The following is a 15,309-nucleotide window of genomic DNA, read 5'->3' on the forward strand; positions in this document are numbered from 1 at the left end:
TGACGTCGCCACATTTCTGTTTCACAACATTTTTGTTTCATAACATTTGTTTCGTAACATTCCGACACCTGCCGGTTTTATCTGAGTAGCTGTGCATTTATAACTCCAGGACCGTTCATTGTTTGACCAATAAACACCGTTCTCGTAAGTACTGACATCTATGCAGTGTAGCAATCATTTGACATTAATGATGCGTTCTGTTGTAGTTGTTTAAGCAGTATTTTGCTTTGCCTTTAGTGTTCGCGGTTTGTCCTTTTCTGCTTTGGAAGCAACTTACTTTTACCCTCTTGAAATAACGATAAACGCTAAAACTCTTTTTTTTTTTTTTTTTTTTTTAGTTTCAGATCTGGGCTCTTTTTAAATAGTATTAAAAACTATTATAATGATAAATATAATATTATATTTGAAACTGGTGGTTCTCAACCTTTTTTACTCCAAGGCATCCTCTTTTCTCCAAATCAAAACTGCAAATAGTGATGGGTGCTTTCGAAGCACTGCTGTGTAAAGCTTTGAAATCTTTGCGAATCTTTCGTTTTTAACCAGTGGTTACTTTTTTTTAGTGGTTTGCAGTCTCTTTGACTAATCTCTGTGAACCCGTGAGTCACTGTGATTGCCCCCCAGCGGCGAACCAATGAACAAGCGTCTATCGTTTTTCGTCTATCTCGGATCAGTTTTAGACATTTGTAGACATTTTAATGAAACTTTTGTTGAAATTGAGATTTATACATCATCTGAATAAATAAGATTTCCATCGATGCATGGTTTGTTAGGATAGGACAAAAAAGAAATATTGAGAAAATCGCTTTTAAAATTGTCCAAATGAAGTTATTGGCAATGCATATTACTAATCAAAAAAGAAGTTTTGATATATTTATGGTAGGAAATTTACAAAATATCGTCATGGAACATTATCTTTACTTAATATCCTAATGATTTTTGGCATCAAAGAAAAATGGACAATTTTGACCCATACAATGTATTGCTACTTAAGAATTTCTTAAGTTTTGTGGTCCAGGGTCACATTTGTGTAATTAAAACCAAGAGTAGTAGTTAATAGTCTCCTATTGGCTTGTTTAGACAAGCCCTCCATAAAACAAACAAGCCTTGTAAATTAAAATTACTAAAAAAACATATTATACAGACACTTAATTGTTCAAAGTATTTGATGATGTTAATTGCATTTATTATATTATGCATTCAAAAACCATTTCCAATCGGTTTGTAAAAAATTTGTATGCATGTTTTGACCTGAGTTTTTGTTGCATACACATTCTTGACCAGCAGGCGCCACCACTGTACATTTTTCCGAGCACTTTGAAAAAGTGAATTCTTGTGCAATTGATTCAAAGGTTCACTTCTCTCATCACAAAACCGTAAGACCCCCCTAAGAGAGGTTGTCCTCACTGCAGAACAAAAGATCCAGATACATATCTCTAAACCTGCCCATCTCCACCCCCTGATCCCCAAATCTTCCTATCTCCACCCCCACGATGTGGATGTAACCTCGACCCCTGGGTCTTGTGTACTGCAGTGAGGGGCTACTGGCCTAAAATGACATGTCTATTAAAAAAAGATTTTAAAATCAGTTTTCTAGTGTTATTACTTCTCTACTTCCTGTTATTTATTAACCAAAGTAAATTCATGATAGATTTAAACTTTCAGTATTGTTTTTTAAAACATAGGCTACTTTGTATAATACACCTACAATCTGATTTCTTAAAGGAATTGACTCTGCTCCATTATGAAAGCCGAAGCACAACCGAAAGACTGTTTTTAACTGCTAGAGGGCCCAAAATTACATACAGTAAGGGTTCTTTATTGGCATCAATGGCTCTATGAAGAACCTTGAACATCCATGGAACCTTTCAAATGCAGAAAATGTTCTTTATAGTTAAAAAAGATTGTGTAGATTTTTTAAATGTTCTTTAAAATAGCTCATTTAGGAACTGTTCACTGGAAGGTTCTTTGGGGAACCAAAAATGGTTCTTCTATGGCATCACTGCAAAGACAGCCTTTTGGAACATTTATTTTAAAGTGTGTAGTGGTTCTTTAAACAAATAAGCACAAGTCAACCTGCCTTACAAAACAGGACATGAAGGAGATGCCAGAAGACCACTAAACCAGTCGCATTGACCTGATTATGGCTCTATTCAGAATTACTCTTGACAAATATGCGTAAAAAAATAAAACACTATGAACATGTTGAAAACATCGATCTGAAGGTGGAACAACATTGTCAGTGATCAGTTCCTCCGTCAGAGTGAGAGTTTGTATCTGTGTTTGGAACACCAGATCCTCACAAACACAAACAAAACCACAACGCATTTTCTCGGCCAGCATCCATGATAAAACACGCGCAAGATATTTATTTTGACAACTATGTTGACTTTGTTTGAATGTGTTGGGATCATTTAAATGTATCATGAAATGAGGGGAATGTTAGATTGCTGTGTCATTCAATGCTTGTGTGTGTTTTTGTGGATATTTGAGTCTGATCTGCTGCGGTTTGTTGTGACACTAAGAACAGTCAATTATCTCCACTCACTTATTAAAATTAATGAAGTGTTTTTAGCACTATGAAGTGTTACCACAATTCCATGAGACTTAAATAGGATCACACATGAAGGCAAGTAGGAAAGCAATCATAATTAAAGCTGCAAGCAGCGATGAACGGGCCCTTGAAAGGGTTACACTTTAAAATCAACACACAGACAAATACACACAATATAAAATTTTGCCATCCAGTTTCATTTGTTAACATTAACTATATTAGTTAACATGAACAATAATTAAATAGCATTTATTAATGTTAATTAATATTACGCTAAAAAGTATTCATACATTATTAAAATGTAAATTTGTATCTTTTAACATTAGTTTATGTCATGTGAATTAACATAAACATGAACACAGTTCATGTGGGTGTACATCAATACACAATAAAGTGCTATATAAACGCTTCATTCTTTCAAAATATCTTTAAAAAACAAGTTGAGTATTGTAATGGGGCAATATAAATATAACTCATCTTAAAATTGTATAATTTTCAGATGTTTTGAACAGATAACAGCAAACTTTGTTTTGTTGTCGAAGTTTGTCTTGAAATTGTTAATTATAATTTTATATTCAATAAATAACACTATGAAAATAATTGTCTAACAATGAAGATAAATCACTCATGCAATTTATTAATTATTAAAAGGCAAAGCTGTATTTTTCTTATTCTTTTGCTATGTGACTGCATAGGACAAATTCATGATACAGTTCAGTGTAAAAAAAAAAACTGCAAAAAACAAACAATGAAAGAGTTAGTGACCCCTTTATATTTTCTCAAAGATCAGACTCTAAAAAATCAGACTCTCAAAGATCAGACATATTTATGTAGATTATGTAGATACACAACATCAATGTGCATTTCTTCCTCAAAGATGGTCTATTGCAAAACAGCTGGTCTCTCTCCCTTTCACCCATCCCCCTTACACTCACTCTAGACTCAACACACACACACACACACACACACACACACACACACACACACACACACACACACACACACACACACACACACACACACACACACACACACACACACACACACACACACACACACACACACACACATATAGATACAGTCAGGCAGAGTGAGAGCATTTCTGATTTCTTTTTTAATTTTCTTTAATTCATAGAAGCTTGTATCCTTATGTGATTAACAGCGTTTGCTCAAAATGATTAGTTCTCTGTGTGAAAAAAAAGTTTTAAAGAGTTTGGATGCTGCACTTTAAAGATAAAAAAAAAATTATGGTTATCTTTTTTACTATCACTTTAAAAAATCACCACATCAACACCGTTCAAGATATCCCAAATCCGCCTGCAATTTAGCCTCTTCAGACGATTCTCTTCATGATAAAAAAGTTTGGTGTGAACAGTATGCTGCTCTTATGAGCAGTATGAATTTGTTTGTTTACAGCCTGATTTTTCCAAAAATCCACATTCAAATCAAAATAGCCAGCTTCCTGTTGGTCGTAGCTAATGAGTTTAATTTAGAAAGTTGTCCAGATTGATGAGAACGATATATGTACAGAGTTTGGTGACTGTAGGAAAAACTAATCCCCCAACTTTTGTCAAAAGATGGCGGTATAGAGTGCCTGCTCCACACCCATTTATGGCATTTTGCCAGTGTCTAACTATCATTAATATTGATGTGTGTGTTGAGTTTCATGAAATTCTAAGCATGTTATCTGCCTCGAAAAGACAGAAACCTAATTTTAAAGTTTGACACGTTGCCATGGCAACAGCATTTGATTTATCATCGACCCCTTTACATATTCTCATCGGCCGTGTTTTGACATTATTTTGATGAAGTTTGAAGAAAATCAAGTAAAATTAATAGGCTGATTTCAAAGCATTTTGAAAATGACACACTTCCTGCTGCCAGTTGGCGGCGCTATAACTTTGACTCATAATAGTCACGTTTATGTAATCGGCATCATACAACGAACAAACTGGTTAAGTTTCATCAGAATCAGGCAATGTGTGCAACAGTTATTAGTAGGGTTGGGTATCGTTTGAATTTTATCGATTCTGATTCCGGTTCCGATTCTGCTTATCGATTCCGATTTTTATCGATTCCTAATTCCGATTCCAATATGTTTTTAGTCAAACATATTTATTCTGTATTTTGCCTATGGTTTTACCAAAAAATACCACAGAAAACAAACAACTAGTCTAATATAAATTTCAAACATTAAATTGTTAAAGACAAGTAATAAAATAGGAGCAAATCAATTAGCAATAGCATAAATAAATAAAACTGAACAAATGTCAGGTACAGAAATTGAAATCAAAAGTTTAAAAACACTGCATAGTTTTCTTTTCATAAATAAAATATTGATTAGTCCTCATTAAATTTATAAAAGATATTCAGTCAGTTAATGATTTTCTTTTGTTCTTTGATTAACGTTTATGACAGGCGGCACGTTTATTAGACGACTGTCTCTTTAACACCGAACACAGACCTAAGAATACTGTTACACATGCGTTTTCTTTCTTATCTGTTTAAGTTCACTCAAGACAAAAAAAAAACCGCTGTGTTTATGAGGATATGCTGACGTATTTCGTTCATACAGGTCAATAAATGTGAAAGAGAAGTCAGTTCCGGGCCGGAACAACCTTTTCTGCAAGGGAAAATGCACGGAACTGCTTCGAGAACGGACACAGGTCGGGAACCCGCATCAGGACCACTGTTCTCCGTGCTCGCGTTTCAGATGTTTGCACTGCACGCAAACAATGCGGAAGTTCTTTTCTTTCCTCTACTTAAATCGTTTGAAAATCACATTAAAATGCGAACGCGGGAATCGTTAAGCGGAATCGAAATGCGTGTGTCTTATCGAATACCCGGTTAATGGAAATTTGGAACCGGTTCTAAAATGGAACCGGTTCTCGATACACAACCCTAGTTATTAGACACTTCCTGTTTCTCATTTCTCGCCATAATTGTGTCGCCTTGCCACGGCCAAAACGTTCGAATGTTGCATCCCCAATGTCTTGAGATCATGCTGACCGAGTTTGGTGACAATCCTACGGAAATCCTGGGAGGAGTATTTCAAATCCAGAGCATGCGCTTTTTGCATTGCCCTAAATATCTCACTTAGACAGAGTACAAAAGTTGTTTGGCTCAGTGAGATCTATATGTGTACAGAGTTACCTTTCGCCCTTTTGGGCTTGGGCCCTAATTAGCCCATATTAACATTGATAGTTGTGTTTCTGACCCAACAGTGTCCTGCTTGTACTTGATCGTTTGGCTTTATACATCAGTTCAAATGTCTTTTTTTTTTTTTACATCAGGCTGAAGATTAAAGAGATTGTGCCTCTCAAAAACCTGCTTACAATAAAACAATAATGTAGGAAACTAGGCCATTATCATCAAAAGTGTAAAATATGGGCTTATCAGGGCTTGTTGATTTATCAGATCTAAGTTTTTGATTTGCTGCTCAAGAAACATTTCTAATTATCAATTTTGAAAACATTTGTGCTGCTTAATATATCTGCATTTTGTAACATTAAACACCTCTGTGAAACCTGTCTCTTGTATCAATAAGCATGGCATCAGTGTTGTCACAGCTGATGGGCGAGTGGATGGATGTTCAGGGTCTCCTGATATTTTTGTGTGTGCTGCTGTTGGTGAGACATCTGCAAAAGGTTCTATCAAACAACATGGCGCCAGGACCCTTCCCTCTGCCTTTGATTGGAAATATCCTGAATATAGGCTTTAGTGATCCACTGGGCTCCTTTCAGAGGGTAAGTCACATTTATCAAATACAAATTGTCAAATGACTCAATGTGAATGTATAACCTGAACAATTCATGTTGATCAGATTGCTGAGAAGTATGGAGATGTGAGCACACTGTATCTGGGAAACAAACCCTGCGTACTGCTTACTGGATACGAGCGTTTCAAAGAGGCGTTTGTGGAGCAGGCAGACATCTTCACAGACCGGTCGAACTCCCCTATTTTTGCCAAGCTCAGTAAAGGGAAAGGTACAAATACAGAAAAGATTATTTTGCACCTAACATATTCAAATATTTATTTTATTTTAACCCTAAAATCTGACATTTGTCTGCTTCATTCTGTCTGCATAGGTCTGATCTTCTCCAGCGGGCACATGTGGCGTCAGCAGAGGCGTTTTGCTCTTGCAACACTGAAATACTTCGGCGTGGGGAAGAAAACTCTAGAAAACTCCATCCTGCAGGAGTGTCGCTTTCTCTGTGACTCTATACAGACTGAACGAGGTCAAAGAGCATAATTTTAATGATATGCAAAAAAAAATTCTATCACAATAATACATTTGTGGGAAAATGTCTGACATTGAGCATGTAAACAGGAATTTTCACTTGTGTTCTCATATGTTTGGATGCCTCAAAATGGTGGCTTTAAGAGATGTTTGATTGTTTTCTTGTTTTCTGTTCTTAAATCTCAATTGCTCTTTCCTTTCATTGTTGTGTTTCTAGGTTTGCCCTTCAACCCTCAGCATCTTGTGACCAATGCTGTGGCTAATATAATCTGTGGGTTGGTGTTTGGTCACAGGTTTGAGTATGATGATCATAAATTTCATCTGATGCAGGAGTATGTAGATGACATCTTTCAACTTCCCGTTTCAAACTGGGGTCGGGTATGAGATCAGCCTGTTATCACAATGTTATACACATGACAAACAAACTAAAAAGTAAAACAATAATAAAATGCCAGTATGAACTAGTTTCATTCATGTAACTGTGTTGTTTGAATATATGTCCTTTATTTGTCTCTTTACAGTTATATGATCAGTTTCCCACCCTTATGTCATTGCTGCCGGGAAAACACCAGACAGCATTCGCCAGCCTGTCTAAACTTCAGCCTTTCCTGCAGGAGGAAATCAGAAAACATAAGGAGGAGAGAGACCCGTCCAACCCCAGAGACTATATTGACTGTTATCTGGATGAGATTGAGAAGGTAGTGTTGTAAGATGCCCTTGTGTATATACAGTCAGGTCCATAAATATTGGGACATCGACACAATTCTAACATTTTTGGCTCTATACACCACCACAATACCCTGGAAATCCAGAGGTCTTGCAAGAGCACAATTTGAATTGTCTCTGCATCTCTGCAAGACACTCTGGTATCGAGCAATGATGCATGTTACTGGAATACTTAAGCAATTCTGGGAACCAATCAAATCGGCGTATCTGATGTAGGCGGGCCAGAGGCGAGCTAAGCTGTTGACGACAGCGCTGCGACGTCCGGAATCATTAGTAAACATTGAAAGAGATCTACAGATGAAAACCAGTTGTTTGAAACGGTTTTGGCCGCTACAATGACCGAGTTAGATTTGGCTTTTCATTTAAAAGAGGAACAGAAAACCACGCTCGAATCGTTCCTTTGCAAGAAGGACGTTTTTGCTGTTTTGCAGACTGGATATGGCAAGAGTTTAATCTATCAGTTAGCGTTGGTAGTTAAGCGTTTGGGGCGAACACAAAAAAGAACAGATCCGAAGCGGGCAATGCCAGATAGCATTCGGCAGTCTCGAGTCCTGGCTGTTAAAAAAGAAGTGGTGAAAAAATGTTATCGAACAAGGTCTACCGGGGCAATCTGATCGGGATTGTGGTGGATGAGGTCCATCTCATTTACAAATGGTAAGAGTCACTTGGTAAACTTACTGTAACGAAAAACTGAACTATTCAATAGTAATGCAGTAGCCTAACTGAAACAGGACGATATGTCTCGCTGCTGAATGAAACGCTAGTGTCCATTCACATATTAGTTGATATAATGAATAGTTTGATCGGACCTAATTGTTTTATGAGGTTGATTCGGCTGTTGTAATTAATAGTTATTAATCTTGTCACATTGTTTATGTCATAACATTGAAATCCACTCTTATATGTTCACCGTCGCTCTAGATACATCACACCATGTATTGTTGTGATTGGTCGTGGCGTTATCCAATTGCGTGCAGTGAGAGTTTCAAATGCACGCTTGGTGCTGCCCCTCGAGTTAGGTCCTTTTCATTGCTCAATGCCAGACCCTTAATCTTAATAGATCAGGGTCTGGATTTTTACAGGCTACCACCACAATGGATTTGAAATAAAACAAACGGTGTGCTTTAACTGCAGACTGTCAGCTTTAATTTGAGGGTATTTATCCAAATCAGGTGAACAGTGTAGGAATTACAACAGTTTGCAAATGTGCCTCCCACTTGTTAAGGGACCAAAGTAATGGGACAGAATAATAATCATAAATCAAACTTTCACTTTTTTAATACTTGGTTGCAAATCCTTTGAAGTCAATTACAGCCTGAAGTCTGGAACGCATAGACATCACCAGACACTGGGTTTCATCCCTGGTGATGCTCTGCCAGGCCTCTACTGCAACTGTCTTCAGTTCCTGTTTGTTCTTGGGACATTTTCCCTTAAGTTTTGTCTTCAGCAAGTGAAATGCATGCTCAATCGGACTCAGGTCAGGTGATTGACTTGGCCATTGCATAACATTCCACTTCTTTCCCTTAAAAAACTCTTTGGTTGCTTTTGCAGTATGCTTTGGGTCATTGTCCATCTGCACTGTGAAGCGCCGTCCAATGAGTTCTGAAGCATTTGGCTGAATATGAGCAGATAATATTGCCCGAAACACTTCAGAATCCATCCTGCTGCTTTTGTTAGCAGTCACATCATCAATAAATACAAGAGAACCAGTTCCATTGGGAGCCAAACATGCCCACACCATGACACTACCACCACCATGCTTCACTGATGAGGTGGTATGCTTAGGATCATGAGCAGTTCCTTTCCTTCTCCATACTCTTCTCTTCCCATCACTCTGGTACAAGTTGATCTTGGTCTCATCTGTCCATAGGATGTTGTTCCAGAACTGTGAAGGCTATTTTAGATGTTGTTTGGCAAACTCTAATCTGGCCTTCCTGCTTTTGAGGCAAACCAATGGTTTACATCTTGTGGTGAACCTTCTGTATTCACTCTGGTGAAGTCTTCTTTTGATTGTTGACTTTGACACACATACACCTACCTCCTGGAGAGTATTCTTAATCTGGCCAACTGTTGTGAAGGGTGTTTTCTTCACCAGGGAAAGAATTCTTCAGTCATCCACCACAGTTGTTTTCCGTGGTCTTCCGGGTCTTTTGGTGTTGCTGAGCTCTTTCTTTTTAAGAATGTTCCAAACAGTTGTTTTGGCCACGCCTAATGTTTTTGCCATCTCTCTGATGGGTTTGTTTTGTTTTTTCAGCCTAATGATGGCTTGCTTCACTGATGACTGTGACAGCTCTTTGGATCTCATCTTGAGAGTTGACAGCAACAGATTCCAAATGCAAATAGCACACTTGAAATGAGCTCTGGACCTTTTATCTGCTCATTGTAGTTGGGATAATGAGGGAATAACACACACCTGGCCATGGAACAGCTGAGAAGTCAATTGTCCCATTACTTTGGTCCCTTAACAAGTGGGAGGCATGTATGCAAACTGTTGTAATTCCTACACCATTCCCCTGATTTGGATGTAAATACCAAATCAATTTAAAGCTTACAGTCTGCAGCTAAAGCACATCTTGTTTGTTTCATTTCAAATTAGGGGTGGGCATAGATTCATTTTTTAAATCTAGATTAATCTAGATTAAATCTTGGAATTAATCTAGATTAAAATGACTAATTTGAATTCTGATGAAGGCATTCAGAATATGTGTGCTACCCAAATAATGACTAAAAGTAAGTCTTCGAGAACGGGCCAGGTGGCGCATTAGATCAGGCGCTCATCTCCTGTTTCCAAAATGCATCACAAACTGCTTGACAATTGCATTTACTGTACAACATAATTACCTATACAAACTATACAAATATAGCAAAAGGCTGCATGAAGTGCACGTTGCCGTTAAATACACAGATGCGCACGGGCATGGATTTCTGCGTGCACAGTCTTCCATTAAACTGCGTTGCTTTTAGAAGCGTCAATTCAGTTGTTGCATATAGTTTAATGTCTTTATTTCGGGATTATCAAAGTAAATTATAACTCACGTGCCCCAGTAAAAAGGGTCTAGCAACGCACCTGCCCTGAAGCGGCTTCACAGCTGCATCCATGTTTGCACTTCTCATTTGATGTGGTAATTTCACAGAAGTTGAAGACTCGCTCTCGCCCCCTACAGTGCAATTCGACTAGATATACGTCATCCGCGCTACAATATCAAGGTGAAGGTCATCATAGCTTACGTAGTTTAGACCCAGCTCCCAACCCAACTTTGAGAATAGATTAACGGCGATATTTTTTTTATCGCCCGATAAGAGTCTTACATTAACGCAGCACGTAAACGCAGATAACGGCCCACCACTATTTCAAATCCATTGTGGTGGTGTATAGAGCCAAAAATGTTAGAAGTGTGCAGATGTCCGAATATGTATGGACCTGACTGTATATTCCTTTAAAAAGGCTTTATTTGTAGTTGGGACATGCATTAGCACCTCCTTTGTTAATTTTCATGTCTGCCCTACAGAGAAAGATGCTTTCTTTTTGATTTCTTATTGGACCATGGTAACTAGCCACCGCTGCATTGACTCAGAAGAAAAGAATGAATGAGCACATAAAATTGAAATATATTTTAAAATAGAATTTTTCTACAGTTGAGGTAAAAAATTTACACCCCCTTTTAGAATCTGCAAAATGTTAATTATTTTACATTCAAATTATTCTATGTATTATTTTGCATCCCCTTGATTCTTAATACTATGTTCTTACCTGAATGATCCACAGCTATGTTTTTTTAGTGATAGTTGTTCATGAGTCCCTTGTTTGTCCCTAAACAGTTAAACCACCCGCTGTTTTTTAGAAAAATTCTTCAGGTCCCACAAATTGTTTGGTTTTCCAGCATTTTTGTGTATTTGATCCCTTTCCAGCAATGACTATGATTTTGAAATTCATCTTTTCACACTGGGGACAACTGAGGGACTCATAAGCAACTATTACAGAAGTTTCAAACACTCATTGATGCTCTAGAAGGAAAAACCATGCATTAAGAGCTGAGGGGTAAAAACTTTTTAACTGAATGGAGATGTGTACATTGTTCTTATTTTGCCTAAATATCATATATTTTTTCATTGAGTATTGCCCTTCAGAAGCTACAGAATAGGGATGGGCATATTGATCCTAAAGTATCGATATATCGATACTGATGGAAGTATCGAAAGTATCGATACTCAGATTAAAAATATCGATACTAAGCTGTGTTTTATTTACCAGTGATTTTGTTTATTTAACAAAAAGCAAGGCGACAATGTGCATTGAATTGGACGTATAACCTATGTTAGGGAATAACTGTGCACGATATAACAATTTTCCTACTCGTCTGAACGCACGCAAATGTTGCAAGACAGAATCAATCAATCACAGAGAGCATTCACTCACTTCAGACAGTGCATTCAAATAGGGCTGCGTTCCAAAAGTATCATAAGAAAACATTGATGCTTTTGGGAACGGCAGCCCAGAACAATGCTTATCAGAGGACAGAAAATAAAAACATGTTTGAGCTATTTCACAATAAACAAACTGAAATTGTAGCCTACGTAATTTGTGCAATCACATTTCTTTAAATTAACACTTAAAGTTCATTGATCATGTTTTGTAGTAATGTTAATATAAATTATACAGAATAAAAATGTTGTATTTTATGTGTGCAACAGCCTGTCACTGGCAGCCCCTTATGAAACTAAGTATTTTCAATTATAGGTTTTGTAGTTACCACAACAGTAAACATATTTTAACCATGTGTAAAAAATATGTTAATTAGTTGCAATTAAGGCATATTAAATGTTAAAATGCATTTCAAATATAAAGTTAAGGGTATAATTACATATTTTACTCTTATTAATTTAATAAATGTAATAATTTAAAAGTTAAGTTTAGAAGTAATCGTATCGGTATCGATATCGTTGATACTGGCCTTAAAAGTATCGGTATCGTATCGAAAAAACAAAATTAGTGGTATATTTCCTTCTGGAGTATCAGTGAGTGTTTGAACCTTCTGTAATAGTTGCATATGAGTCCCTCAGTCGTCCTCAGTGTGAAAAGATGGATCTCAAAATCAACATTTATTGTTGGAAAGAGTTCAAATACACAAAATTGCTGGAAAACCAAAGAATTTGTGGGACCTAGAGGATTTTTCTAAAGAACAGTGGGCCATATGGGAAATGTCTTTTTTTGTGTGTTCCAATATTCCCAGTGTAAGGACAGTGAGGCAGAGTTCACTGAGGACAACCTGATGTACTGTGTGGTGGATCTGTTTGGAGCAGGAACAGAAACCACCTCTAATACACTCAGATGGGCTTTACTCTTCATGGCTAAGTATCCAGATGTGCAAGGTGGGAATGTCAGTCAATCAGACATCTGACTTCCAATTCTTGTCCTCAAAAACTGCCCTCAGCATGTTCTTCGTTGAATATTTTCTTTCAGAGAAAGTCCAGTCTGAGATTGATCAGGTGATTGGACAGACACGCCAACCACTGATGGATGATCGGACAAATCTGCCGTACACCTATGCAGTGATCCATGAAATCCAGAGGTTTGCCAACATTATTACCTTCACGCCCCCCAGAATGGCCAACAAGGACACGACAGTGGGAGGATATCACATCCCAAAGGTAATTTTATTTTTGCAATATGTACAGTACCATATTGCATTTGTGTGACTAAACAAGGTTAGTTATTTGCAACTTAAGATGTGGAATTGATCTATAACTTCTGTTTGGTTATTACAGGGTGTGATGGTGGCACCATTGCTAAAGTCAATCCTCCAGGATCAGAATGAGTACAGCACTCCGTATGAATTCAATCCTGCTCACTTTCTGGATGAAAATGGCAAATTTTTGAAGAAAGAAAGTTTCATCCCTTTTTCCATAGGTAGGTTATGTCTTTACAACTCTAGTAGAGTGGGTTTCCTCTGTGTTTACTGATCCAGATCCTGATTTCCAGGTAAGAGGATGTGTCCAGGTGAGCAGCTCGCTCGTATGGAGCTCTTCCTCTTCTACACGTCTCTGATGCAGCATTTCACCTTCCTGCCTCTTGAGGGACAAACGCTGAGTTTGAAAGGAACTATAGGTGTCTCGTCTGGTCCTGAACCCTTCCAGATACGTGCTGTACCTCGATTTTGATTACACAAAAATTAGCTCTGCTCCAGAATCATGTTCAAACACCAGTGTTCATTATATGGTTCTTCTCCAACAGGAATCCACAGCAACAGCTCACAAACATTAATTACTGTATGGTTGTGATTAGAAATTGATCCGATTTTGTAATCTTAATAATATTTTGCCACTCATATACTATCTAGGCATTAAAATGTGGAGACATCAATCTTGGCAGTCAGTACTCAGACCTGCCCGACTGTACAATACTGTTCAAATGTTGTCAAGATTCTTGCCTTGGAAATCCTGGTTCAGTTTGGCCGACCACAAACATCTTTTGTTCCTCAGACAGTTTTTTCGCAGTCTTCTCCTTGATTTGTCAATCTATAGTACTTCAAATATTTTTCCTGGTCTGACCGATTAGTACAGCTCAAAACATGACAATAACTGACTGTTTCAGCAGCAGTTATCAGCAAAAATTTGTGAGTTACATTCAGAATTGTTTACGCTCAGTGCCACCAATATGGCTGATTAATGACGCGATGTGAAAACACTCAATCTAAGAACACTGGATTTCATGAACTTCCAGGGTTTTGAGGTGATATAACTCAAAAGTTCTCATAGATTGTGATTTAGGAAGTTGATTTTTGTGGCCTCCTAATTGCAATATGAGCGAGCTTTTGATGTTTGGCAAAGCTATCATTGCCTGTTTTTTTTAAAGCTACTAATAAATGTTTTTTTAACACATTTTGTCTTATGGTCGATTGCTTGAGTTTCAACTCAAAGACAGCATAACACATGCAATATTTCCTAATACATTTCTTAAAATATATCCCTCAAAAATATTTATACTTGAACCATATGTTGTTCTTTGTATACACGCACGCACGCACGCACGCACGCACGCACGCACACACACACACACACACACACACACACACACACACACACACACACACACACACACACACATATGTTGTGTTTACATGTTTTATCGGGAAAATTCCATAAACGTAAATCAGTCTAATATTTTAATTTTTTACAATATTACTGTTTTTCTTGTATGTTTGGTCAAAGAATAGGAAAGTAAAGGAAAGGAGGTGACGTGAGGCCAAGTATGGTGACCCATACTCAGAATTTGTGCTCTGCATTTAACCCATCCAAGTGCACACACACAGTAGTGAACACACACACACACACCGTGAACACACACCCGGAGCAGTGGGCAACCATTGTTGCTGCTCCCAGGGAGCAGTTGGGGGTTCGGTGCCTTGCTCAAGGAACTTACCTCAGTCGTGGTATTGAGGGTGAAGAGTAGAGAGTAGAGAGTGCTGGTTATTCACTCCCCCCACCTACAATCCCTGCCGGACCTGAGACTCGAACCTGCAACCTTTGGGTTACAAGTCCGACTCTCTAACCATTGAATTCATTGCCACAAATTTCAATTTGTAACAAAATAAACTAAATTGCACAGTAGATACACAGTCAGGTACAACAAACCTTTGATTTGTCCTGTAATTGAAACCCAGAACAACCTGTTATTTCATCTGCAAAGTTTAGTACACAGCATACCTTTTGTTAATGTTTCTGTGGATTTATAGGTTTGAGTTATATTGTGATCTAAAAAGATTCATATGTGTTTATTTCACAACTACGGGTT

General features: G+C 37.6%; 1 protein-coding gene across 1 annotated transcript; it reads left to right on the top strand.

Annotated features, from left to right (window-relative positions):
- The first annotated feature begins 28 nt into the window (after positions 1 to 28).
- Positions 29 to 14,396, top strand: LOC141291353 (cytochrome P450 2J4-like). The gene is made up of 10 exons (XM_073823526.1): positions 29 to 144; positions 6,099 to 6,297; positions 6,375 to 6,537; positions 6,640 to 6,789; positions 7,009 to 7,169; positions 7,313 to 7,489; positions 12,749 to 12,887; positions 12,979 to 13,166; positions 13,284 to 13,425; positions 13,498 to 14,396. The coding sequence occupies exons 2-10, from the start codon at positions 6,100 to 6,102 to the stop codon at positions 13,674 to 13,676; spliced, it is 1,497 nt and encodes a 498-aa protein (XP_073679627.1). The 5' UTR covers positions 29 to 144; position 6,099; the 3' UTR covers positions 13,677 to 14,396.
- Positions 14,397 to 15,309: the final 913 nt, after the last annotated feature.

Source organism: Garra rufa, chromosome 18 (genome assembly GCF_049309525.1).
Source record: "Garra rufa chromosome 18, GarRuf1.0, whole genome shotgun sequence".
Lineage (NCBI taxonomy): Eukaryota > Metazoa > Chordata > Actinopteri > Cypriniformes > Cyprinidae > Garra > Garra rufa.

Coding starts and splice junctions, on each gene's coding strand:
- LOC141291353 (XM_073823526.1), top strand. CDS start 6,100: ATGGCATCAGTGTTGTCACAGCTGATGGGCGAGTGGATGGATGTTCAG. Junction 7,490..12,748: donor ATCTGGATGAGATTGAGAAG/GTAGTGTTGTAA, acceptor CAATATTCCCAG/TGTAAGGACAGTGAGGCAGA. Junction 13,426..13,497: donor TTTCATCCCTTTTTCCATAG/GTAGGTTATGTC, acceptor CCTGATTTCCAG/GTAAGAGGATGTGTCCAGGT.